Below are 19,885 nucleotides of genomic sequence, written 5' to 3' on the forward strand. Positions count from 1 at the left end.
AGTCTCTATTATAAACTCTCATATTCATGGACAGTTAACTTTTTCTTTTTGGGAATGCGTGTACTGGTTTATGAGCGCCAGGAAAATGTAGCGCTGAAAATTGCTAAGAGAACCAGAGGGCTCCTGTTGGATACCTGAAGTCAAGCTCTGATCTCCCAAAGAGATGAGCCTTTGTAGAAATGTGACTATTCACATGAACTTTTTTTGTGCTTTAGATGTGGAAACAACTTCTGTGCATCTCATCGCTATGCAGAAACTCACGGCTGCACCTATGATTACAAGAGTGCAGGGAGGAGATATTTACAGGAGGCAAATCCTGTGGTTAACGCACCCAAACTTCCAAAAATCTAGCTCCTGCTCTGCGCCTAGGAATCGTATTACAATGACAGAAGAAATATTGTTTAGACTGCATTATTTTTGTTCGACTCCCAAAAGATTTGCCAAATGACAAAAACATACAATGCATACTGTTGGAGAAAGAATGCTACTGTATTTGACATCTTTATCCTTTGGGGAATCAAAAGTTTTAAAAGTAGTTTTAAAAACTTTATAATGATTTAGCTTTGTTATTGCATGTCTTGTGTTAACTATTTTCTATTTGATACTGCAATTTAATAGAGAAGTCTTCAAAAGATGCACTTTAGGAAGTTATCACTGACTATGTAACCAGCTTCCACATTGTACAGAAATGTGTTGTCCTGAAACGGCTCTACTCAAATCCACCACTTCTTTGAGGGGTGAGGGTTGGGAGGTGGAGATTGGTTTTGTATTTTTTTTAAATCCCATGTGTGAAAATTTATTGAATTTACTAGAAAGTTCCTTTTTATCTCAAGCTACTTTTTATAAAAAAGAACATTTCATGTCCCCCTGTGGTTTTAACACATATATATTTCTTCCATATTCAGATTGGCATTCAGATACGTCCCATTCTATAAAACACATCATGTTAATCATACTATATATATTTCTTAAAATACTACTTTTTGAATGGTAGTTTGCAATAGAAAGGGTCTCAGTTGCCATTAAATACAGAATTCTAACTTTTCACTTTTTGAAAAATGGCTACATTTAAAACAAAATCTCACAGCTTGGTTTGTTTTTCTTATAAGTTGAATGCTATTATTACCAGGAGAAATTCAAATAAATATTCAATTTCATTATAAGTTTGATTATTTACAATAATTTTATAAATAATTTAAAATTTTTTATTCAATTCAATTAATATATACTGTATTATTAGTTTCAGAGGTAGAATTCAGTGATTTATGAATTGTATATAATACCCAAAGCTCATCACTTCCAAATGTCCTCCTTAATGCCCATCACCCAGTTTGGTAAACTAAAAACTGAACTACTTGACACAAATGTAAATATTTTCCTTAGTCTGTATAGCTCCCCTTAGAAAGTATACCATTAAATGTATCACTCTTCCACTAATATCTTTCCCACTTGTAAATATATAGTTCAGTACCCCCCTCCTTTATCAAGACAACATGTGCTTTAGACATTTAAAAATCCAAGAACTCTATTACCTGGATAGGCTGCTGGAAAATGGACCAAAACATATTTATTCTATAATAAATATGAGTGGTTAGGGTATTGATATGTGCTTAGCACATGCTTTTTAAACCAAGACCATGTAGAAATAACTCTTGTTTTAAGTTTACCAAAGATTTTGGTCAAAGTTGAGTTTTTTATTGTTATTGTTTTACTAGTTCCTAAGTTACTGAGAGAGAAACCAGTTGAATTCAAGAAATATTATTACTGGAAAGCATTTCTTTATGCTTTAAATTCTTATAGGGATGGATCCTAATTTTAAAGATCTCAGATATATCTCTTCATCCCCAGTAATTATCAGAGTGCTTTGATGTAGGCACTGGATACACATTAGTTAATTAAATTAATTATACTGTACATCTTAACTGTGATGAAAAATGAAGGTGTTTATGTCGTTTCATATGCTAAACTAATTTTATGTGATAAAATTCAGTTTCTGGAATTTATTTTATTTTATTTTTTGTTGAGGGGAAGGAGAAAGAATCTTAACCAGGCTCCACATGGGGCCTAGAGCCCTACACAGGACTCGATCTCACAACTCTGAGATCATGACCTGAAGTAAAGTCAAGAGTTGGACGCTTAACCAACTGAGCCATCCAGGCACCCTCTGGATTTTATTTTTAAACAGTAAATATTTGGTTTTAGCAACATTAGAAGTTAAAATGTTTAACTTTTAGCTTTGTGAAATATTTTTCAAGTTAAGTTTAGTATATTTTAGTCATTCTAACGAGAATTTAAAATATATACTCAGGGGATCCCTGGGTGGCGCAGCGGTTTGGCGCCTGCCTTTGGCCCAGGGCGCGATCCTGGAGACCTGGGATCGAATCCCACGTCGGGCTCCCGGTGCATGGAGCCGGCTTCTCCCTCTGCCTGTGTCTCTGTCTCTCTCTCTCTCTCTCTGTGTGTGACTATCATAAATAAATAAAAAATTAAAAAAATAAAATAAAATATATACTCAGATGTTTTAAAATTTTACCCATGTTGTTACTTGTGGAGGGATTTAATCATAATAGAGAATACAGGAATTAATTTCCTGGCATATGTTTAATGTAGTTTTAAGCCATCAGGATAGGTAATCCAATCTTCTTTCTAGTGGGGTTTTCCAAAATATGACCCCTAAGCTGTCTAGAAACATAAGATTTTAAGTGATGCATGAATAAACATTTAAAAAATAATTACATATGTTTAATGTTTATCAGAAAATAACTCAAGTAGCTTAAGTTGAAAATAAACTGATGAGGATTAAAAAGTTGATTGAAAATTGACAAGCAAAGGAATATATAACAAATCAAAAAAGTACATGTGAATGACTGAAATTTAGGAATAAAGGTATGTCGTGTTTCTTTGAAAATTATGTTAAATTTTAAAAATGGTTGATGAAGGATCCCTGGGTGGCGCAGCGGTTTGGCGCCTGCCTTTGGCCCAGGGCGCGATCCTAGAGACCCAGGATCGAATCCCACGTCAGGCTCCTGGTGCATGGAGCCTGCTTCTCCCTCTGCCTATGTCTCTGCCTCTCTCTCTCTCTCTCTCTCTCTCTCTGTATGACTATCATAAATAATAAATAAATAAATAAATAAATAAATAAATAAATAAATAAATAAAATGGTTGATGAAAGTGAATACATGATTTTAGAAAAACTACATAAGGATAAAAAATGAAAGTAATAATTTCATCATGGTTCCCTTCTCCTGTCCCCCAATCTCTTGTACAAATTTCTATTTTAGTTTTTCTGGTAATTACTATCATAACACTAGGCAATATATTTAGACATTATTTTTTGACACTCCATCATTACAGATAAGGAATTTAGTATGATAACATCATACCTCCATACTCCCCAGTTTTTATTAGTGTGTTAGTCTGATGAGGCTGCCATTATAAAGTATCATTGACTAAGTGGCTTAAAAAACAGAAATTAATTTTCTCACCATTCTGCAGGCTAGCAGTCCGAGGTCAAGGTCCAGCAGGGTGGTGGTTTTCTGGTAAGATATCTCTTCCAGGCTTTCTTCTCATTGTGTCTTCATGGCCTTCCCTCATGTGTGCATCCATGGAGCTCTCTAGTGTCTCTTCTTAGAAGGACACTAATCCTCTAGGACCAGGGTCCCCCTCTTTTGACCTCACTTTTTTTTTTTAAGATTTTATTTATTCATGAGAGACACACACACACATACACACACAAAGAGGCAGAGACACAAGCAGAGGGAGAAGCAGGCTCCATGCAGGGAGCCCGACTTGGGACTCGATCCGGGGTCTCCAGGATCACACCCTGGGCCTAAGGTGGCACTAAACCACTGAGCCACTCGGGCTGCCTTCTTTTGACCTCACTTAATCTCAATTACTTCCTTAATCCAGAAATAGCCACACTGGGGGTTAGAGTTTAACATAGGAGTTTGAAGAACACACATATATTTAGTCCATACCAATCAGTTCTTTATAGTTATAGTGTTTATTTCAAATTCACCCATTTCTCTGCAGTTACCCTTGTCCATAGCACCATAGCTTTCACCTGAGCGATTGTAACTGCTTCAGCTTCCTAACTGGGCTTCTTGAATTAATTCTGTGTCCTATATATAACTTCATTTTCTACACTTCAGTTGTAGTGAGCTTGAGAACCAAGAAATTGAGCATATCAATGCCTGAAATATATCAGTGACTTCTTGTGTTCTTCGAATAAAGACCCAAGACCTTAATAAGGGCCCTGTGATCCGGTCCCCACCAATTTCTCCAGCCTCAAATTGCACTGTTTCCTCCTGCTGTCTGGAATTTGCTCATGTTGACTTTCTTTTAGTTTTCCCAGCCTATTTCTTTCTCCTTGATACCCACCAGTTTTTCAGATGCTTACTCCATCATTACTTCCTGAAGGAAGCCTTCCCTGATGAATGCTTGTCTAAGCCATCACTCTTCCATTTCCTTCCATATACTTTTCCTTCATGGGCTCTACTGCAGTGTTATATTGATATTTCTGTGATCCTTTGAATTGCACAAGATGGCAGGTCCATCAGAGTAGGAATTGCCTTTCTGTCCATCTATCCAACCTTATTCCGAAGCATTGCAGGTAAGCCCTTAATATTTGTGAATGAATTAAAAAAAAGCTTGTAAGAATGTACTAAATCTTTTTAGTGATCCATCAACTTTAAGTGGTATTATTGCCTTTTCTGCCTGTTTTCAGATTGATTTAAAAATTGAAAGCAGAGACTCCTGGTGGCACAATCGTTCAAGCATCCAACTCTTGGTTTCAGCTCAGGTCATGCTCTCAGGGTTGTAGAATCAAATCTCAGATTGTACTCTGCACTCAAGATGGAGTCTGCGTATGACTTTCTCTCCCTCGTCTTTTTCCCCTCCCTGTGAACTCTCTCTCTTAAAAAAAAAATAAATCTTTTTTAAAAAATGAAAGCAATAAGAAGTTAAAATATTACATTTAGAATACTGTTCATTGAAGATTCAAATTGTATGATAGTATATTTTCTAGTGTCACTGTAGAGAGAAAATGAATTTTCCTTTAATTCCTTCATTTGCTTAAAATTATGCCATATTATTTCTTATTCCCTTTTTGTATGGCTTATGCTTTTGTTTCCAATTGCTTTTTTTTTCTTAATGTCATTAAGAAAATGTACTTGTATCTTACCATCAGATTAAGACTGTTCAGATAGGGATCCCTGGGTGGCGCAGCGGTTTGGCGCCTGCCTTTGGCCCAGGGCGTGATCCTGGAGACCCGGGATCGAATCCCACGTCGGGCTCCAGGTGCATGGAGCTTGCTTCTCCCTCTGCCTATGTCTCTGTCTCTCTCTCTCACTGTGTGCCTATCATAAATAAATAAAATAAAATAAAAAAATTTAAAAAAAAGACTGTTCAGATAGCTAATTATATAGTTTATTTGTTGGGGATCATTCTTCTTGCAGACATTCTTCACATAATCATTTGCCTTTTATTGTAATTAAATAATTTTTAAAAAAATATTTTATTTGTTCATGAGAGAGAGGCAGAGACATAGGCAGTGGAAGAAGCAGTCTCCCTGAGAGGAACCTGATGCAGAACTTGATCCCAGGACCCAGGGATCATGACCTGAGACAAGGGCAGACACTCAACCACTGAGCCACCCAGATGCCCTTATAATTAAATCATTTTATTGATTGATTGATTGATTGATTTATGATAGCCACACAGAGAGAGAGAGAGAGGCTCTTCAAAAGAGAAAATCAGTATTGTTGATATGGCGTCCAATCTATGGAACCCCACTCAAATTTTGCCAACTTTCACAATAATGTTTTCTCTTTCCTCTCTGGCTCAGGATCCTTCAGCAGAATTTCATGGAGGGCCTTGGAAATAGAAACTTTGCCATTCCTGACATGTATAAAATTGTCCTTTTTATGAGTTCACACTTAATGGTTTGGCTGGGTTTAGAAGTCTTTCCTCAGAAGTTTGAAGGCATTAAAACAGTGACTTCTAAAAAAAAATAAAATAAAAAAATAAAACAGTGACTTCTGTATAGAATGTTACTGATGGAATCCTAAAGCCAATCTAATATTTACATTTTTGTTAGTAAGATGGTCACCTTTTTTGTTTTTTTTTTTTCCAGACACTAAAGCATTTTCTCTTAGTTTTTGGACATCTGAAACTTCATTCATTTTCATCCATTTTTCTTGATATTGTTGTATTTATTCTTTCTGAAGTCTCTATTTTCAATAGCTCAGGGATTTTTTTTAAATGAAAAATTGATCTCCTCCATTGCCTCTGTTTTCTTATGGAAATTCTCTTAGATGGTTGGTTCCCTAGACAGATACTCAATTTATTTAAAAATATTTTTATGTAAAATTAAAGAAACTCTTAATGCATATACAGAAAAGTGAATATACACAAATTATATAAAGCTCCATAACTTATCACAAAACAAATCTCTGTTTAACTACTGCCCAGGTTAAGAAATAGGAAACATTGCCAGTACCCCAGAAGCCATTCTTGCCTTCTGTCCTTTCCCAATCACTACCCCCTCGTCTATAAAGGTAACCAACCATTTTTCCTGCATTAGTCATTTTCTTCTATTTCTTTATGGTTTTACCACCTAACCATCTATCCCTGCAGTTTTGCCTTAAAAAACCAAAACTTTTGCCTCGGGAATTGTATAGTATGTGTTAGTCTTTATCTGGATTTTTTTCACTCAGTATTCACTGTGAGATTTGTGTTAAATGTAGTTGTACTTAATTTTTATTGTGGTATTCTTTTGTATGAGTGTGCTACAATGTATTCTTCATCCATGTTGATGGACATTTAGGTTGTTTCTAGCTTTGAGTATTCTGTATAATGCTGTTATGAACATTTGTACACATATCTCTTAAGAGCAAATGTATACACATTTCTTTTGAGTCTATACCTAAGAGTAGAATTGCTGGATTGTAGTCTTATCATTGTGTTTAATCTACTAGATAATACTAACAAATTTTCCAAAGTGGTTTTTATTAATTTATCTCTACCCATAACAGTTTGAGAGTCCTCCTCTGTTTCATATCCTTACCAGTATTTATTTCTTTTAGTCATTCCAGTGACTGGCTTTTGTTTACAACTTCTCACATGTTCCTGCCCTCCTCAGCCTTATTTCTTAGCAGCTCCAAGGTACTTTTCTTTGCAGCTTTAGGAATTGGGATGGAGTAAGGTCCCAGCTTTGGGGAGGAGGTGGTCTCCCTTGAATGATGTGTATAGTGTGTGTGTGTGTGTGTGTGTGTGTATTTTTTCCTCATAAAGACTTTTTCCCTAGTTATGCTTTACTTTTTTATTCAGGAAGGGATGACCTGCTCAGAGACTTTAGCCTGTATTTCATTATCCAGTACCCTATTACAGGGGTAGCTGGGAGATCAAAGTTTTAGTTTTTTCATTAAAGTAGTTTCAAGCAAAGAAGAAAGAGGTTGGAAATGGAGATTGGGTCAGCAACCTACAGTGTCCACTACAAAAAGAATTATTAGATTTCAAAAAGGATGAGAATTTAGGGTTTGTTGGAGTGGAAGGAAAATATAAAGGACAAAATCCTAATGAAAGGAATTTAGGGACACTAGGTTAACCCAAGAGCTCATATCCAGAGTCTGCCCAGAGAAAGATTATATACATAGGAGAGGAAAAAAATAAATAATAAATTCCAGATTTTAGTCTATATAGTATTTTTTTGTTATCGCATCCTCAATATTTAAATATATGCACTCCTATTTTACCAAAAGCAATGTTGACCAATAAAAATACCTGTAGAAGACATTAAGGGTAGAAAAATTGATAAAGGATGGAATAAATGCTAATAGGCTTAAGTCATAAAAATAAAAAGTTACAAGTAGAATAAAAAAATCCAGTACCTTGCTGTATAGGAAACATCTGAAGGAGAAACATATAGGCCAATATTAGGCCAGTCTTTTTGCTCATTTCTTTTTGGTGGTTAGCAATATTTAATTATATGAGTATATATCATTAGTGTGTCAGCAGAGAGGGCCTACAAGCAACAGCATCCTAGTAGTAACAAGCACACCTAAGCACCCATACTCCAATACATGCTCTAATACCATACCCCAATAAAAGGTTTCTGATACCATACCCCAATAAAAGGACAATACCATACCTGTTGGAGAAATATCTGATTCTAGGACTGGGACAGGAAATATATGGCTTCTTGTAGTTCCAGAAAGGAAATGATTTTTAAAAAATCCACCACAAAAAAAATGTACAATCATAAGGGGGGTATGTCAGAGGAACACAGCAGCCACTAACAGAGCTCCCAGTGGCCAAACCTGATACAATGTGAGCAGTAAAGTAGTATGGATTATAACTCAAAGTACAAAATAAGTATCAATAAGTCTATAGTTATATAAACAAATGATTAAATAAAATTTGAAATTATAGAAAAAGGCATGTCTCCTGTACAGAATAATTCTGTACATAGTCCTCTCTTGAGTGTATAACTAACTCCCCATCCTTTAACTGTGCTCTGTGCTTAGTAACCTCTTTCCAATGGAAAGAAGGAAAAGAGTAACTTTACAGTGGAGAAATTTGGCAAACACTACCTTAGGTGATCAAGTTCAACATCAACAATGATACGTCATGTTGATAGTATGAGTAGTAAGAATGGCACTTACTCTCAAAACTCCACAACCCCACTCTCCCCATGAGAAAACATTAGCAATACTCAGCTGAGGTATATTTGACAAAACATTTGACTTGTACTTCTTGAAACTGTCAAAGTTATCAAAAACAAATTCTGAGAAGCTGTCACAGATAAGACAAGCCTAAGAAGATGTGATGACTAAAAGTAATGTGGGATCCTGGATGGGATCCTGGAAAAAGAAAGGGATATTAGGTAAAAACTAAGGAAAGCTGAATAAAGCATGGACTTTAATATACTATACTAATTAATATATTAATAGGAGAAACTATGTGGGATATAGAGGAAATCTTTATACTATGTTTGCAAATTTTATGTAAATCAAAAACTATTCTAAAAAATAGTTAAAAAAAAAGATGTGCGAACAGAATTGGAATAGACTAGGTAGTATGTACCTTAATACCTATTGTAGACATAGCAGGACAAGTTTATAGTGAAAAACAAGATGGATTTAACATTTTGGTAGAGAGTAAAATGGGACAAATAGTAGGGATATATTTTCTCAAGTATTTTATTCCTTTATAAAAATTCCACTTTGAGGGCAGCCCGGATGGCTCAGTGGTTTAGCGCCGCCTTCAGCCTGGGGTGTGATCCTGGAGACCCGGGATCAGGTCCCACATCGGGCTCCCTGCATGGAGCCTGCTTCTCCTTCTGCCTGTGTCTCTGCCTCTCTCTCTTTCTGTGTTTCTCTCATGCATGAATAAATGAAATATATTTTTTTAAAATTCTACTTTGAGCACAGCCATATTGTGGGAGGGAAGAGCTGAAGTAGGTGCTCTTGGCTCCCCGCTGCATGCCTCAGTCTGTGAAGGAACTCACCGCCCAGCCACCATCATGCCTGGGCACTCACAGGAAGACTTCAGCTGCATGGTCACCAACCGATGTGACCAGTTATTTGATGACAAATCAGACCCCTTTGAGTTGTTGAAGTCAGCAGAGAACAAGAAAAAAAGCTGGCGGAGCCGGCATTGGGGTCCCTGGGGCCAAGAGCACAGTTCAGGCTGCAGTCCAGACCAACTCCAATGTAGCAGGCAAACAGCTGCATAAAGAGTCCCAAGAACCAGGTGACCCCTCATGTTGGGGTGGTGTGCAAGAAAGAGGAGATGTAGCTGCCAATGTCACTTAAGAATAAGATGTGTTGGAAGAAAACCAACCATTGAAGATGAGTTAATAGAGTCTCCAAAATACATTCAGAAACAAATATAACTTCAGTGACTTGGATCAATCAAATGTGACTGAGGAAACACCTGAAGGTGAAGAACATCCAGTTGCAGACACTGAATATAAGGGGAATGAATTTGAAGAAGTAAAGAAAGAGGGACCAGAAGAAATGACTTTGGATGAGTGGAAAGCTATTCAAAATTAAGGACCGGGAAAAAGTAGGATTTAATATATGTTCTCATTCATTTGGGGAATATAAAAAATAGTGAAAGGGAATAGAAGGGAAGGGAGAAGAAATGGGTGGAAATATCAGAAAGGGAGACAGAACATAAAGACTCCTAACTCTGGGAAATGAACTAGGGGTGGTGGAAGGGGAGGAGGGCAGGGGATGGGGGTGAATGGGTGACGGGCACTGAGGGGTCACTTGACGGGATGAGCACTGGGCGTTATTCTGTATGTTGGCAAATTGAACACCAATAAAAAATAAATTTATTATTAAATAAAAAATAAAAATAAAGAAGATTGATATATAAAGAAAAAAAAGGAAAACCAAATGAAGGTGCCAATGGGCAGTAGAAGAAGGGATTTTTTCTTCATAGTCAGAGTGAAGATGCTCATGCTGGAGATTTGGTTATAGACCATCATATCTGAAAGCCAGCAAATGATATTTTTAGCTGGAGATCAGTTTTGGAGACCTTGTTTGCCCATGATGTGTTGCTAAGGGTGGATGAGGTGGTGCGCATGGTGGATATCTAAACTGAGGCAGAACTGACAAGTACTTCTGATGTAGATGACCCTGAGGCATTCCCAGCTCTGCCTTAACTAGATGCCATAAGACAACCCTATATATGTTTACACAACAGATTTATTTTCTCACAAAATAAGGTTCCTTTGTGGGCCCTCTCATCTGAAATCTTGCATTCTTACCAATCCCAAAAGAATTAAGAATTAAAAAAAAAAAAAGACTGTCATACATATTGTTCTCATCTAAAGACTGAATTTTGTTTTGAAAATGAATTTCTCTCCCTACATAGAAGTATCAAGAGTAGTAATTTATTCATTTAGATTTTATTTATTTATTCATGAGAGACACAGAGGGAGAGAGAGAGAGAGAGGCAGAGACATTGGCAGAGGGAGAACTAGGCTCCTTCAGGGGAGCCTGATGTGAGACTTGATCCCAAGACTCCAGGATCACAACCTGAGCCGAAGGCAGATGCTCAACTGCTGAGTCACCCAGGTGCCCCCAGTTTTGTAGATTGGTAACAGGGATGTTTTAATAATATTCAGAGATTATGCATTCTTCATGAATACTTTTGTATTGCTGCTTGCAAATATGTATTTCCAAACTTGAAATACAAGTGTCAACAGTCTGTACCAGTTTAAAGCTTTCACTTCATTTGTGTTTTTAAATTAAGGATTTAGATGTTCTCCCAATTACAACTGGCTTTAAATACTGAAATATTTAATATCACTTTTAATACCCACTTTGTATTTTCACACATAGTCAGCTGGGTCATGTAAACTTTCAAATTTTACACTGTGTGGAATACTAATACTACTTTATTTTAACTTAGTTTTAATATTTTAATTTCTGAGGAAATTTCTCCACTTTTCATAATAGCTGTGATATATGCTAAATCTTTGTATACAGAAATATCAGTGCTTGAACAAATTCAAGGCATATTGGTTTATTAACCCTTGCTCCTGTATCATTCATTAGGTTCAAACTTAAAATTGATTCACAATTTCAACTATATTTGCTTTTATTTATTTTTATTTAAAATTTAAAAATTTTTAATTTTTTAAAAGATTTTATTTATTTATTCATGAGAGACAGAGAGGGGGAGCGGCAGAGACACAGGCAGAGGGAGAAGCAGGCTCCATGCAGGGAGCCTGACGTGGGACTTGACCTGGGGTCTCCAGGATCATGCCCTGGGCTGAAGGCAGCGCTAAACCGCTGAGCCACCCGGGCTGCCCTATATTTGCTTTTAAAATGTGTGACTTTACCATTTTAAAAATCAAACTAGACACCTTGCTGGTTAAAATTTAAGGCATTTATTGTTGATACGCCTCCTATCAAGTGGAATAGTTTTATGAATGTTGGATTATTTTCCCCTCAAAGGGCTGGTAGAACAAGTTGATTTGGCTTCTGTGTATGTTTTAAACTGTTCTGTAAAATAAGTGTCTGGCCACTCAATATGATTTATGTGTATGGAAGGTCCCAAATCAAAATTGTTCTTCCATAATCAACAACCCTTTAACCTTTCCTTTTCCTAAAGAAACCAAAGGACACTGGTTTGGATGGTAAGATGGGGAGACTGTATTAATTTTTAGAATTTGGAAAGCAGACCGCTTTATTTATTTTTTATTTTTTTTTAATTTTTATTTATTTATGATAGTCACAGAGAGAGAGAGAGAGAGAGAGAGAGGCAGAGACATAGGCAGAGGGAGAAGCAGGCTCCATGCACCGGGAGCCCGACGTGAGATTTGATCCCGGGTCTCCAGGATCGTGCCCTGGGCCAAAGGCAGGCGCTAAACCGCTGTGCCACCCAGGGATCCCCAGACCGCTTTATTTTATAAGGTTGGAACAGCAGCACCGTCCATGAAATATAAACCAAATATCTGTTTCTGAATTTCCTATATTGCTATTAATTTTGGTCTTAAATTGATAGATAACTGTTCCACAGAAAATGGTAAGTATATTTTATTCTTCCTCCATTAGAAAATTAGAGTAGTGGATCTGGTGAATGAGAGCATCACCATTTACTAAAATATACATGGACAGAAGTATCAACAAAGAGATTCTCTAGGATATTTTTAAAAAATCTTATGCCACATTTATTGGTAAACAGGAAAGGAATTTCATGTACAGTTTTAAACATCTTTTGTCACTCAATATTTTCTACCCAGTATGGTAATGTGCAGTTTTAAAAATATTGAAGGTTTTAAATCATAAAATAATTAACTTTGGGGGCATGAAAATCTCTGTAAAATATAAAAAGAATTTTTAAACACTATATTCTTAGAATTACTGTGTTGTAAAATGCTGTCAATACAAAGTGCAGCAATAACTGAAGCTAAAAAATTCTTCACACTTAAAAAATTCTAGAATATATTATTTTATACTAACATTTATAAATAGTACTTATTAAAATGTGCACAACATAGTCAAAGCTGTAGCTTACAGGAAAATGGTGCTATATTGTTTTTTTTAAAAGATTTTATTATTTATTTGATAGAGCAGGAGCTGAGGGAGGGGCAGAGGGAGAGGCAGACTCCCCACTGAGCAGGGACCCTAATGTGGGGCTTGATCCCAGGACCCTGGGATCATGACCTGAGCCAAAGGCAGATGCTTAACTGACTGAACTACCCAGGCACCCCAAAATGATTTTCTTGAAAAACATTTCCTTTAAGGTGCACCTGGTTGACTCAGTTGGGTGCCTGACTCTTGGTTTCGGCTCAGGTCATGATCTCAAGTTTGTGGGATCGAGTTCCATGTTGGGCTTTACACTCAGTCTACTTGAGATTCTGTCTTTCTCTCTGCCCCTCCCCCTTCTTTTGCTCTCTCAAGTAAATCTTTCTTAAAAATTTCATTTAAATACAGTATTTAGTTATTCAATAAATATTAATTGAGCATCTATTAGGTGTCATGCACTATTGTAAGTGATGCAGATGTAGTGTTTAACTAAACCAAAATTCCTGCTTTCGTTGCATGCTTACATTCTAGAAGAAAAACAAATAAAAAGTAAATATGCCAGATGGAGTATCGGTGTATTCGGTTGCTGTGTTTAGTTACTAGGGCTACTATAACAAAGTACCATAAAGTGGGCAGTTTACACAACAGATTTATTTTCTCACAAATCGGAAAGCTAGAAGTCAGAGATCCAGGAGTTGGCAGAGTTGGTTTCTTCTGAGAAGAATGCCACTGGTTTGCAGATAGTCCCCATCTCCTCATGTCTTCATGTGGTCTTTCCTCCAGTGCATGGAGGAAATGTGTGTTCTAATCTCCTCTTCCTTTGTGGACACCAATCTTAATGTATCAGGGCCCACCCTAATGACCATATTTTGCTTTAATCACCTCTTCAAATGCCCTATTGTTGTGGAGTGAACTGGGGAGACTCCGTGCCCTGGGGCCTCAACCCATCCAGACCTGAAAAAGTCACCAAAAGTTCTTGGTCTCATCAGGAGAAGGAATTCAAGGACAGACACACAGCATAGCAGATAAGTAATGGAAGTGGGAAAGTTTATTAAAGCGAAAAGTACACTCTCAAGATGTGAGAGGAGAGAGAGAGAAAGACCTGTGTGCCCTGGGGGTTGGGTTTGATTTCTATCTTTAATAGATAGTTGTTAACTAGGGGGTGGAACAGTTATTACTTGGGACAGGAAGCCGGTTTCTCACTTTTTCTTTCTAATTCGGTCAGAAGTTTCCTGTCATGGCATCCTCCATCCTGGATCTCAGGGTTTTTTGTTTGTTTGTTTGTTTGTTTTTGTTTTTGTCAGGTTTGAGCTGGCTTTTTGTGAGTGCTGCCAGGACAGGTCTCTGACTTTCCCTGATAGCCAGACCTCCTCGTTGTTGTCATCCAGGTATCCTATTAGAACCTAACTAACTGCTGACTCTGTCTCCAATACAATCACAGTATGAGATTCTGAGGGTTAGGGGTTCAACATATTTGGGGAGACATAATTCAGACCATAACAATCTATATATTGCTGTGGTAACAAATTAACCCCCAAAGCTCATTGGTTTAACACAACATAGTTTATTCTTCACCCATGCAAAATCCACTGAGCCAGGCAACTTCCCAGGATAGCTGCCTGATGAGGCAATTCAGGCTGATTCAGGTTATTTCCATTGCATGGTTTTGCCAAGGCAACATTTGTTCTCTGAGATTGTTGCAGCAGGGGAGAGAGGGCTTTTGAATGACTTTGTCTAGAAGTGCATATACATTCTGTTTATAGTCTGTTGGTTAGAGCTAGTCAAATGGCTTTTCCCAGTTGAGTTATGGGGGTGAGAATAGATATTTAATGAGCTCTAAATGTCTCTGCCACAGATGCTATTAAGTGCTAAGAACAAAAACCAGGCACAATAGGGTGTTTATAAAACAACTGTTTTAGAAAGGGTGGTCAAAGACCTTCACTATGAGAAAGTGACATTTAAGTAGAGTCACAAAGGAATTGAGGAAATGGGAGAAAGCATTCTATGCCTGAGGAAACCAAGAAATAGCAAGGAAGCCTGGTAACGAGCAAAGCAAGTAAGAGGACAACAGAAAATAAGGGAGGACTTCATAGGCATGAAATTTGGATTTTATTCTGAACTGGAATAATATTGGAGGTATACATAATTTGACTTAAGTTTTAAAAAAATCACTCTGGTGATTGTATGGAGAAAAGATTGTAGGGGACATGGATGGAAGTCAGGAGACAGATACAGTAACCATCCATGTAGGAAATCACAGGCTGGACTAGGATGTAGCACTATCCTGGATGGTTTTTACCCTTCTCTCCTGAAACCACCAGCACCCCTCTCCCTGTCTTCACTCTCAACTTCTTATTTTACTAAACTAGGAACAATTGGAAAAGAGATTCTTTTTTTAAAGATTATTTATTTTTTTTTTAAATTTATTTTTAATTGGTGTTCTATTGGCCAACATATAGAATAACACCCAGTGCTCATCCCATCAAGTGCCCCCCTCAGTGCCCACCACCCATTCACCCCCACCCCCCGCCCTTCTCCCCTTCCACCACCCCTAGTTCATTTCCCAGAGTTAGGAGTCTCTCATGTTCTGTCTCCCTTTCTGGTATTTCCCACTCATTTTTCTCCTTTCCCCTTTATTCCCTTTCACTATATTTTATATCCCCCAAATGAATGAGACCATATAATGTTTGTCCTTCTCCGATTGACTTATTTCACTCAGCATAATACCTTATTGAGAGAGAGAGAGAGAGAGAGCATGTGTGAGTAGGGGGAAGGACAAAGGGAGAGGGAAAATCTTCTGCAGACTCCACACTGAGCAAAGCCCCGCGTGGAGCCTGATCCCAGGACCCTGAGATCATGACTAGGGTTGAAATCAAGAGTCAGATGTTTAACTGACTGAGCCACCCAGGCGCCCCTGGAAAAGAGATTCTATATGCATCTAACAACAAATATAACCAAGCTATCTGTCTGTGCCTTCCCACTCCCCTTGGTCATCTATCTATGGATGACCCTTCCAGCCAACTCCAGAATTTCCTTCCTACAGTTGTCATTCTTCTGCATTGGTATTTTCTTATCACTGGACCATTTTTATTAGTGTATAAATATTTAAACAGAAAATCTTAACTCTCCCCCCCCCCCGTCTCTTGCCTGCTGTTGTCCCATTCCCCTGCTTGTCTTTGCAGCAAAAGGAAATCTGCTTCCTGTCACCATTTACTATCTCTGAAATAAGGCTTGTATCCCTGCCACTTTATCTTAGTTGCTCTGTTCTCAAGTTCTCCACTCCTAAATGCAAAGGTCAGTCCTCATTTTACTTAACTTCTCAGCAAATGAAATGACACACTGAGGCACTTTTTCCTTCTTCCTAAACATTTTTCTTCACTTAGCTTTTAGGATTCCTCTATTTCATTTCTCTTACCTCTGGCTGCTCCTGCTATGTTTCCTTTGCTAATCTTCCTATCCCCAAAGTGCTATATGAGCAGGCTTTGGATGTTTTTTCTCCCCTGTAGTTACACAATTAATATTCTTGGTCAGCAACTTTCAGTGATTTTCAAACTGTAGGACCATACTGTTACTTGGTTAAAAAATCAGTTGAGTTGGGAGAAGTTTTAAAAATGGAACAGAATAAAGTGGAAAAGAATGGAGATAGTGAATTATAGGGAAGTTAGGTTTGCTGCTTGAAACTTTTAAGTAATCTACATGTATTTGGTCGGTATGGAAAATGTATTTTGTATCCTGGGTTGAGATAAGAAGGTATGAAAGTTACTGCTTCGTGTGATGTCATTCAGTCTTGTGGCTTTAAATACCACCGACCAATCAATTTATATCTCCCTATCTCTCTCCAGAATTCCAGTGTCTTCTGTGCAGTTGCTAACTGTACATCTCTATTTGGATGACTAATAGGCATGTCAAATTTAGCACGTCCAAAATCAAATTCTTGTTTTTTTTTTCTCCCAGGATGCACATATCCTTTGTTGACTTTCCAAATAAAAGTCAGTTATTTTACCAGCAAAAATTATTTTATTCGTGAATAGCAGAGAATTGCAACCTTAGGGTAGTCTAACACAAGAGAGGAACGTTATGTTATGGAGATGAAGGAAGAAGTTGGGAGTGGTTGTTTTGAACAAAAGTCCATTAGAGAAAAGCAAGAATTTGGGTGAGATGAGGGTTTCTCATTGGCCAAATTGCTGGGATAGTCAATTTATTACAGGAGATGCACTCACTGTACATCTTTTCCTATTGGGACCTGTAATTGATAATTCTTCCAGTACTTGATGACAAGTGGTATGGCACAAGAGCTCCCCCTGCTGGTCTCCCAACTCCATTTTCGTGACGTTTCTCTTTATTTTCACACCTTTCTCCATCTAAGTAAATGACAGTTCCATCCTTTTGGTTGTACAGGCCAAAAACCTTGGAGTCATCCTGCACTCTGTTCTTTTACATATACCTCTAATCAATCTGGATATTCTATTGGCTCTACTTTTGAGATATACCAAACACTATGTGAAGCAAAACTGTCATTTAGCATAGCACAGGAAGGCCAAAAGCAAGATAGAATAAACAGATACGGTGAAACCACTTTTTTTGTTTGTTTGTTTGTTAATAAAAAGGAAAAGTCATTCAGACTTGGAATCAGGAGACATAAATTCAAGGCTGGCTCTACCACATCATAGCTTTGTAGCCTTAGCAGGTTATAATTCACCTCTTTCTCTCTTTGCAAGTCATCACTCTAGTTAGAGATCCCTGGTATATACCCACTGTGTTAGATAATATGCTGTTTGGAGTCATATATGAGTATAGTACATCTTATCCTACGTACCAGTGCATTTTGTTTGCAATGAAACCCTAACTGACAAACTAGATATGTTCAGCCATTTGGTGGTGACTTCTTTCTTTCCCACAAACTCTAGGAGAGGGTAGGCAATTTTTCTATGTGGGCTGAAGCAGTGGACAGATAGTATATGAGGAGTCCCCATCACCACAAATAGGATGTGGAATTTGACTTGCTGCCATAAGGCCGATGTTCCCTTTGAAGTGAAGACCAGGTCACCCATTAGCAATTCTCTTATTGGTAGTCTTCCATTCTAAATGCAAAATTTCTTTGTTTCCTTGCTGGCAATGCTCAACTCCAGTCCAGGTGGCTGAGAATCCAGGCCCAGGACCTGAACACTTTGAAATTGTCAGCTGCCTTTTCCTCAGGACTCTGACCTTCTATATCAGTACTCTCTTGCCAAAGGTCAAATATGGTTAACGTTGAGCACTTAAAGTACTAGCATTATTTCACTTCATAACTATTCAGTAGATACTTTCTTTTAGGTAGATGAAGAGGTTCAGAAAGGTTTAAGTAAACTACCTACATAGAAATGGCCTACAGAGAAATGATTCATCCTAGCATTGTCTCCATGAGTACTCCCTAACTTACAGATCCCTCTGGATGTGTGAGGGGTCTTTGCCACGTCTTAGGGATTCATAAGCCACAGGTTAGCCAACTGTTTTTGCTTCTCAGGCATGGCGTAGGCATAAGGTATATCAGTGAAAGATATTATTTCTCCTTTCATGGAACTTCTGCTGCCAGAAGCAGCAGAAAAAGTCAAGCAGGTTGTGGCAACTGGCCTTGTAACCTATTTTCTGTAGGAAGAGATGAGTATGGAGAAAATTTCATGACTATGTTTTCTCCTTTTTGTTTTTTTTTTTTAATTTTTATTTATGATAGTCACACACAGAGAGAATGAGAGAGAGAGGCAGAGACACAGGCAGAGGGAGAAGCAGGCTCCATGCAGCGGGAGCCCGACGTGGGATTCGATCCCGGGTCTCCAGGATCGCGCCCTGGGCCAAAGGCAGGCGCCAAACCGCTGCGCCACCCAGGGATCCCTGTTTTCTCCTTTTTGTAATGTTGCGTTTTAGATGTGTTAATGTAGAGGATGCTTGACCTTGCACTGACCTGAAGGGTATTTTGAGCACACTCTTGACCCTGTCAATTTGCTCTTAGCCATGTATGCAAAGTGATCAGGATTGTGTGGAGGAATTAATTATGCGGTAGATCACTTCTGGGCAACAGAACAATTCTGTACTATTTGAAGGTAGTTGCTCACAATTCACTCATGAATTTACTAAGAAATAGTACAAATTATTAGTCTTACGAAATTTGTCATGAATATTATGGGAGAAATTGGCAGTGGCTGAAACTTCTGTAAAGTCTGATGTAGGAAAAAGATTTGGTAGAAATAATTGCTAAAAACAAGTATCAGCTATAATCAGGAAAGTTTGGTGTGGACAAAAGGTGAATGCTGAATCACACACTTACTTAGATGTATTTACATATACAAGGACTAGTTCTTATGAAAATTATAAAAAAATATGATTTAAAAGTTGTAAGTTGGGATCCCTGGGTGGCGCAGCGGTTTGGCGCCTGCCTTTGGCCCAGGGCGCGATCCTGGAGACCCGGGATCGAATCCCACGTCGGGCTCCCGGTGCATGGAGCCTGCTTCTCCCTCTGCCTGTGTCTCTGCCTCTCTCTCTCTCCCTGTGTGACTATCATAAATAAATAAAAATTAAAAAAAAAAGTTGGAAGTGCCACAGGCCTTCCTCACATCCATTCTATAATAGGATAGGCTGTAGAATAGCCATGGACTCCAGAGAGCGAAAGCAAACACAAGGGTCCCTTAAGGTAAACAAACGCTTTGCCTTTGCTAGCGTAGGTAAGCAATGATTTCCATTTTTTCCTCCAAGTTTAACATCAGAATACTTGGCCGAATTCCCTCGTCCTGGCAAAGCGCTAACCACACAGCGGTCAAGGCCCGGAGTCACAAGGGGATGGAAGCGGAGCCGTGGGAGGCCCCCC

At 38.0% G+C, this 19,885-nt stretch overlaps 1 protein-coding gene across 4 annotated transcripts in view; it reads left to right on the plus strand.

The window, feature by feature from the left end:
- ZFAND4 (zinc finger AN1-type containing 4) overlaps positions 1-7,001 on the plus strand; it is a 67,757-nt gene extending 60,756 nt beyond the window's left edge. For all 4 annotated transcript variants that reach the window (XM_049103046.1, XM_025466380.3, XM_049103047.1 and 1 more), the window contains one exon: positions 216-7,001. In XM_049103046.1, coding sequence (XP_048959003.1) covers positions 216-275 — 60 coding nt within the window. In that variant the 3' untranslated portion in view covers positions 276-7,001. The remainder of the gene's footprint in view (positions 1-215) is intronic.
- The last annotated feature ends 12,884 nt before the right edge of the window (positions 7,002-19,885 follow it).

Source organism: Canis lupus, chromosome 28 (assembly GCF_003254725.2).
Source record: "Canis lupus dingo isolate Sandy chromosome 28, ASM325472v2, whole genome shotgun sequence".
Taxonomy (NCBI): domain Eukaryota; kingdom Metazoa; phylum Chordata; class Mammalia; order Carnivora; family Canidae; genus Canis; species Canis lupus.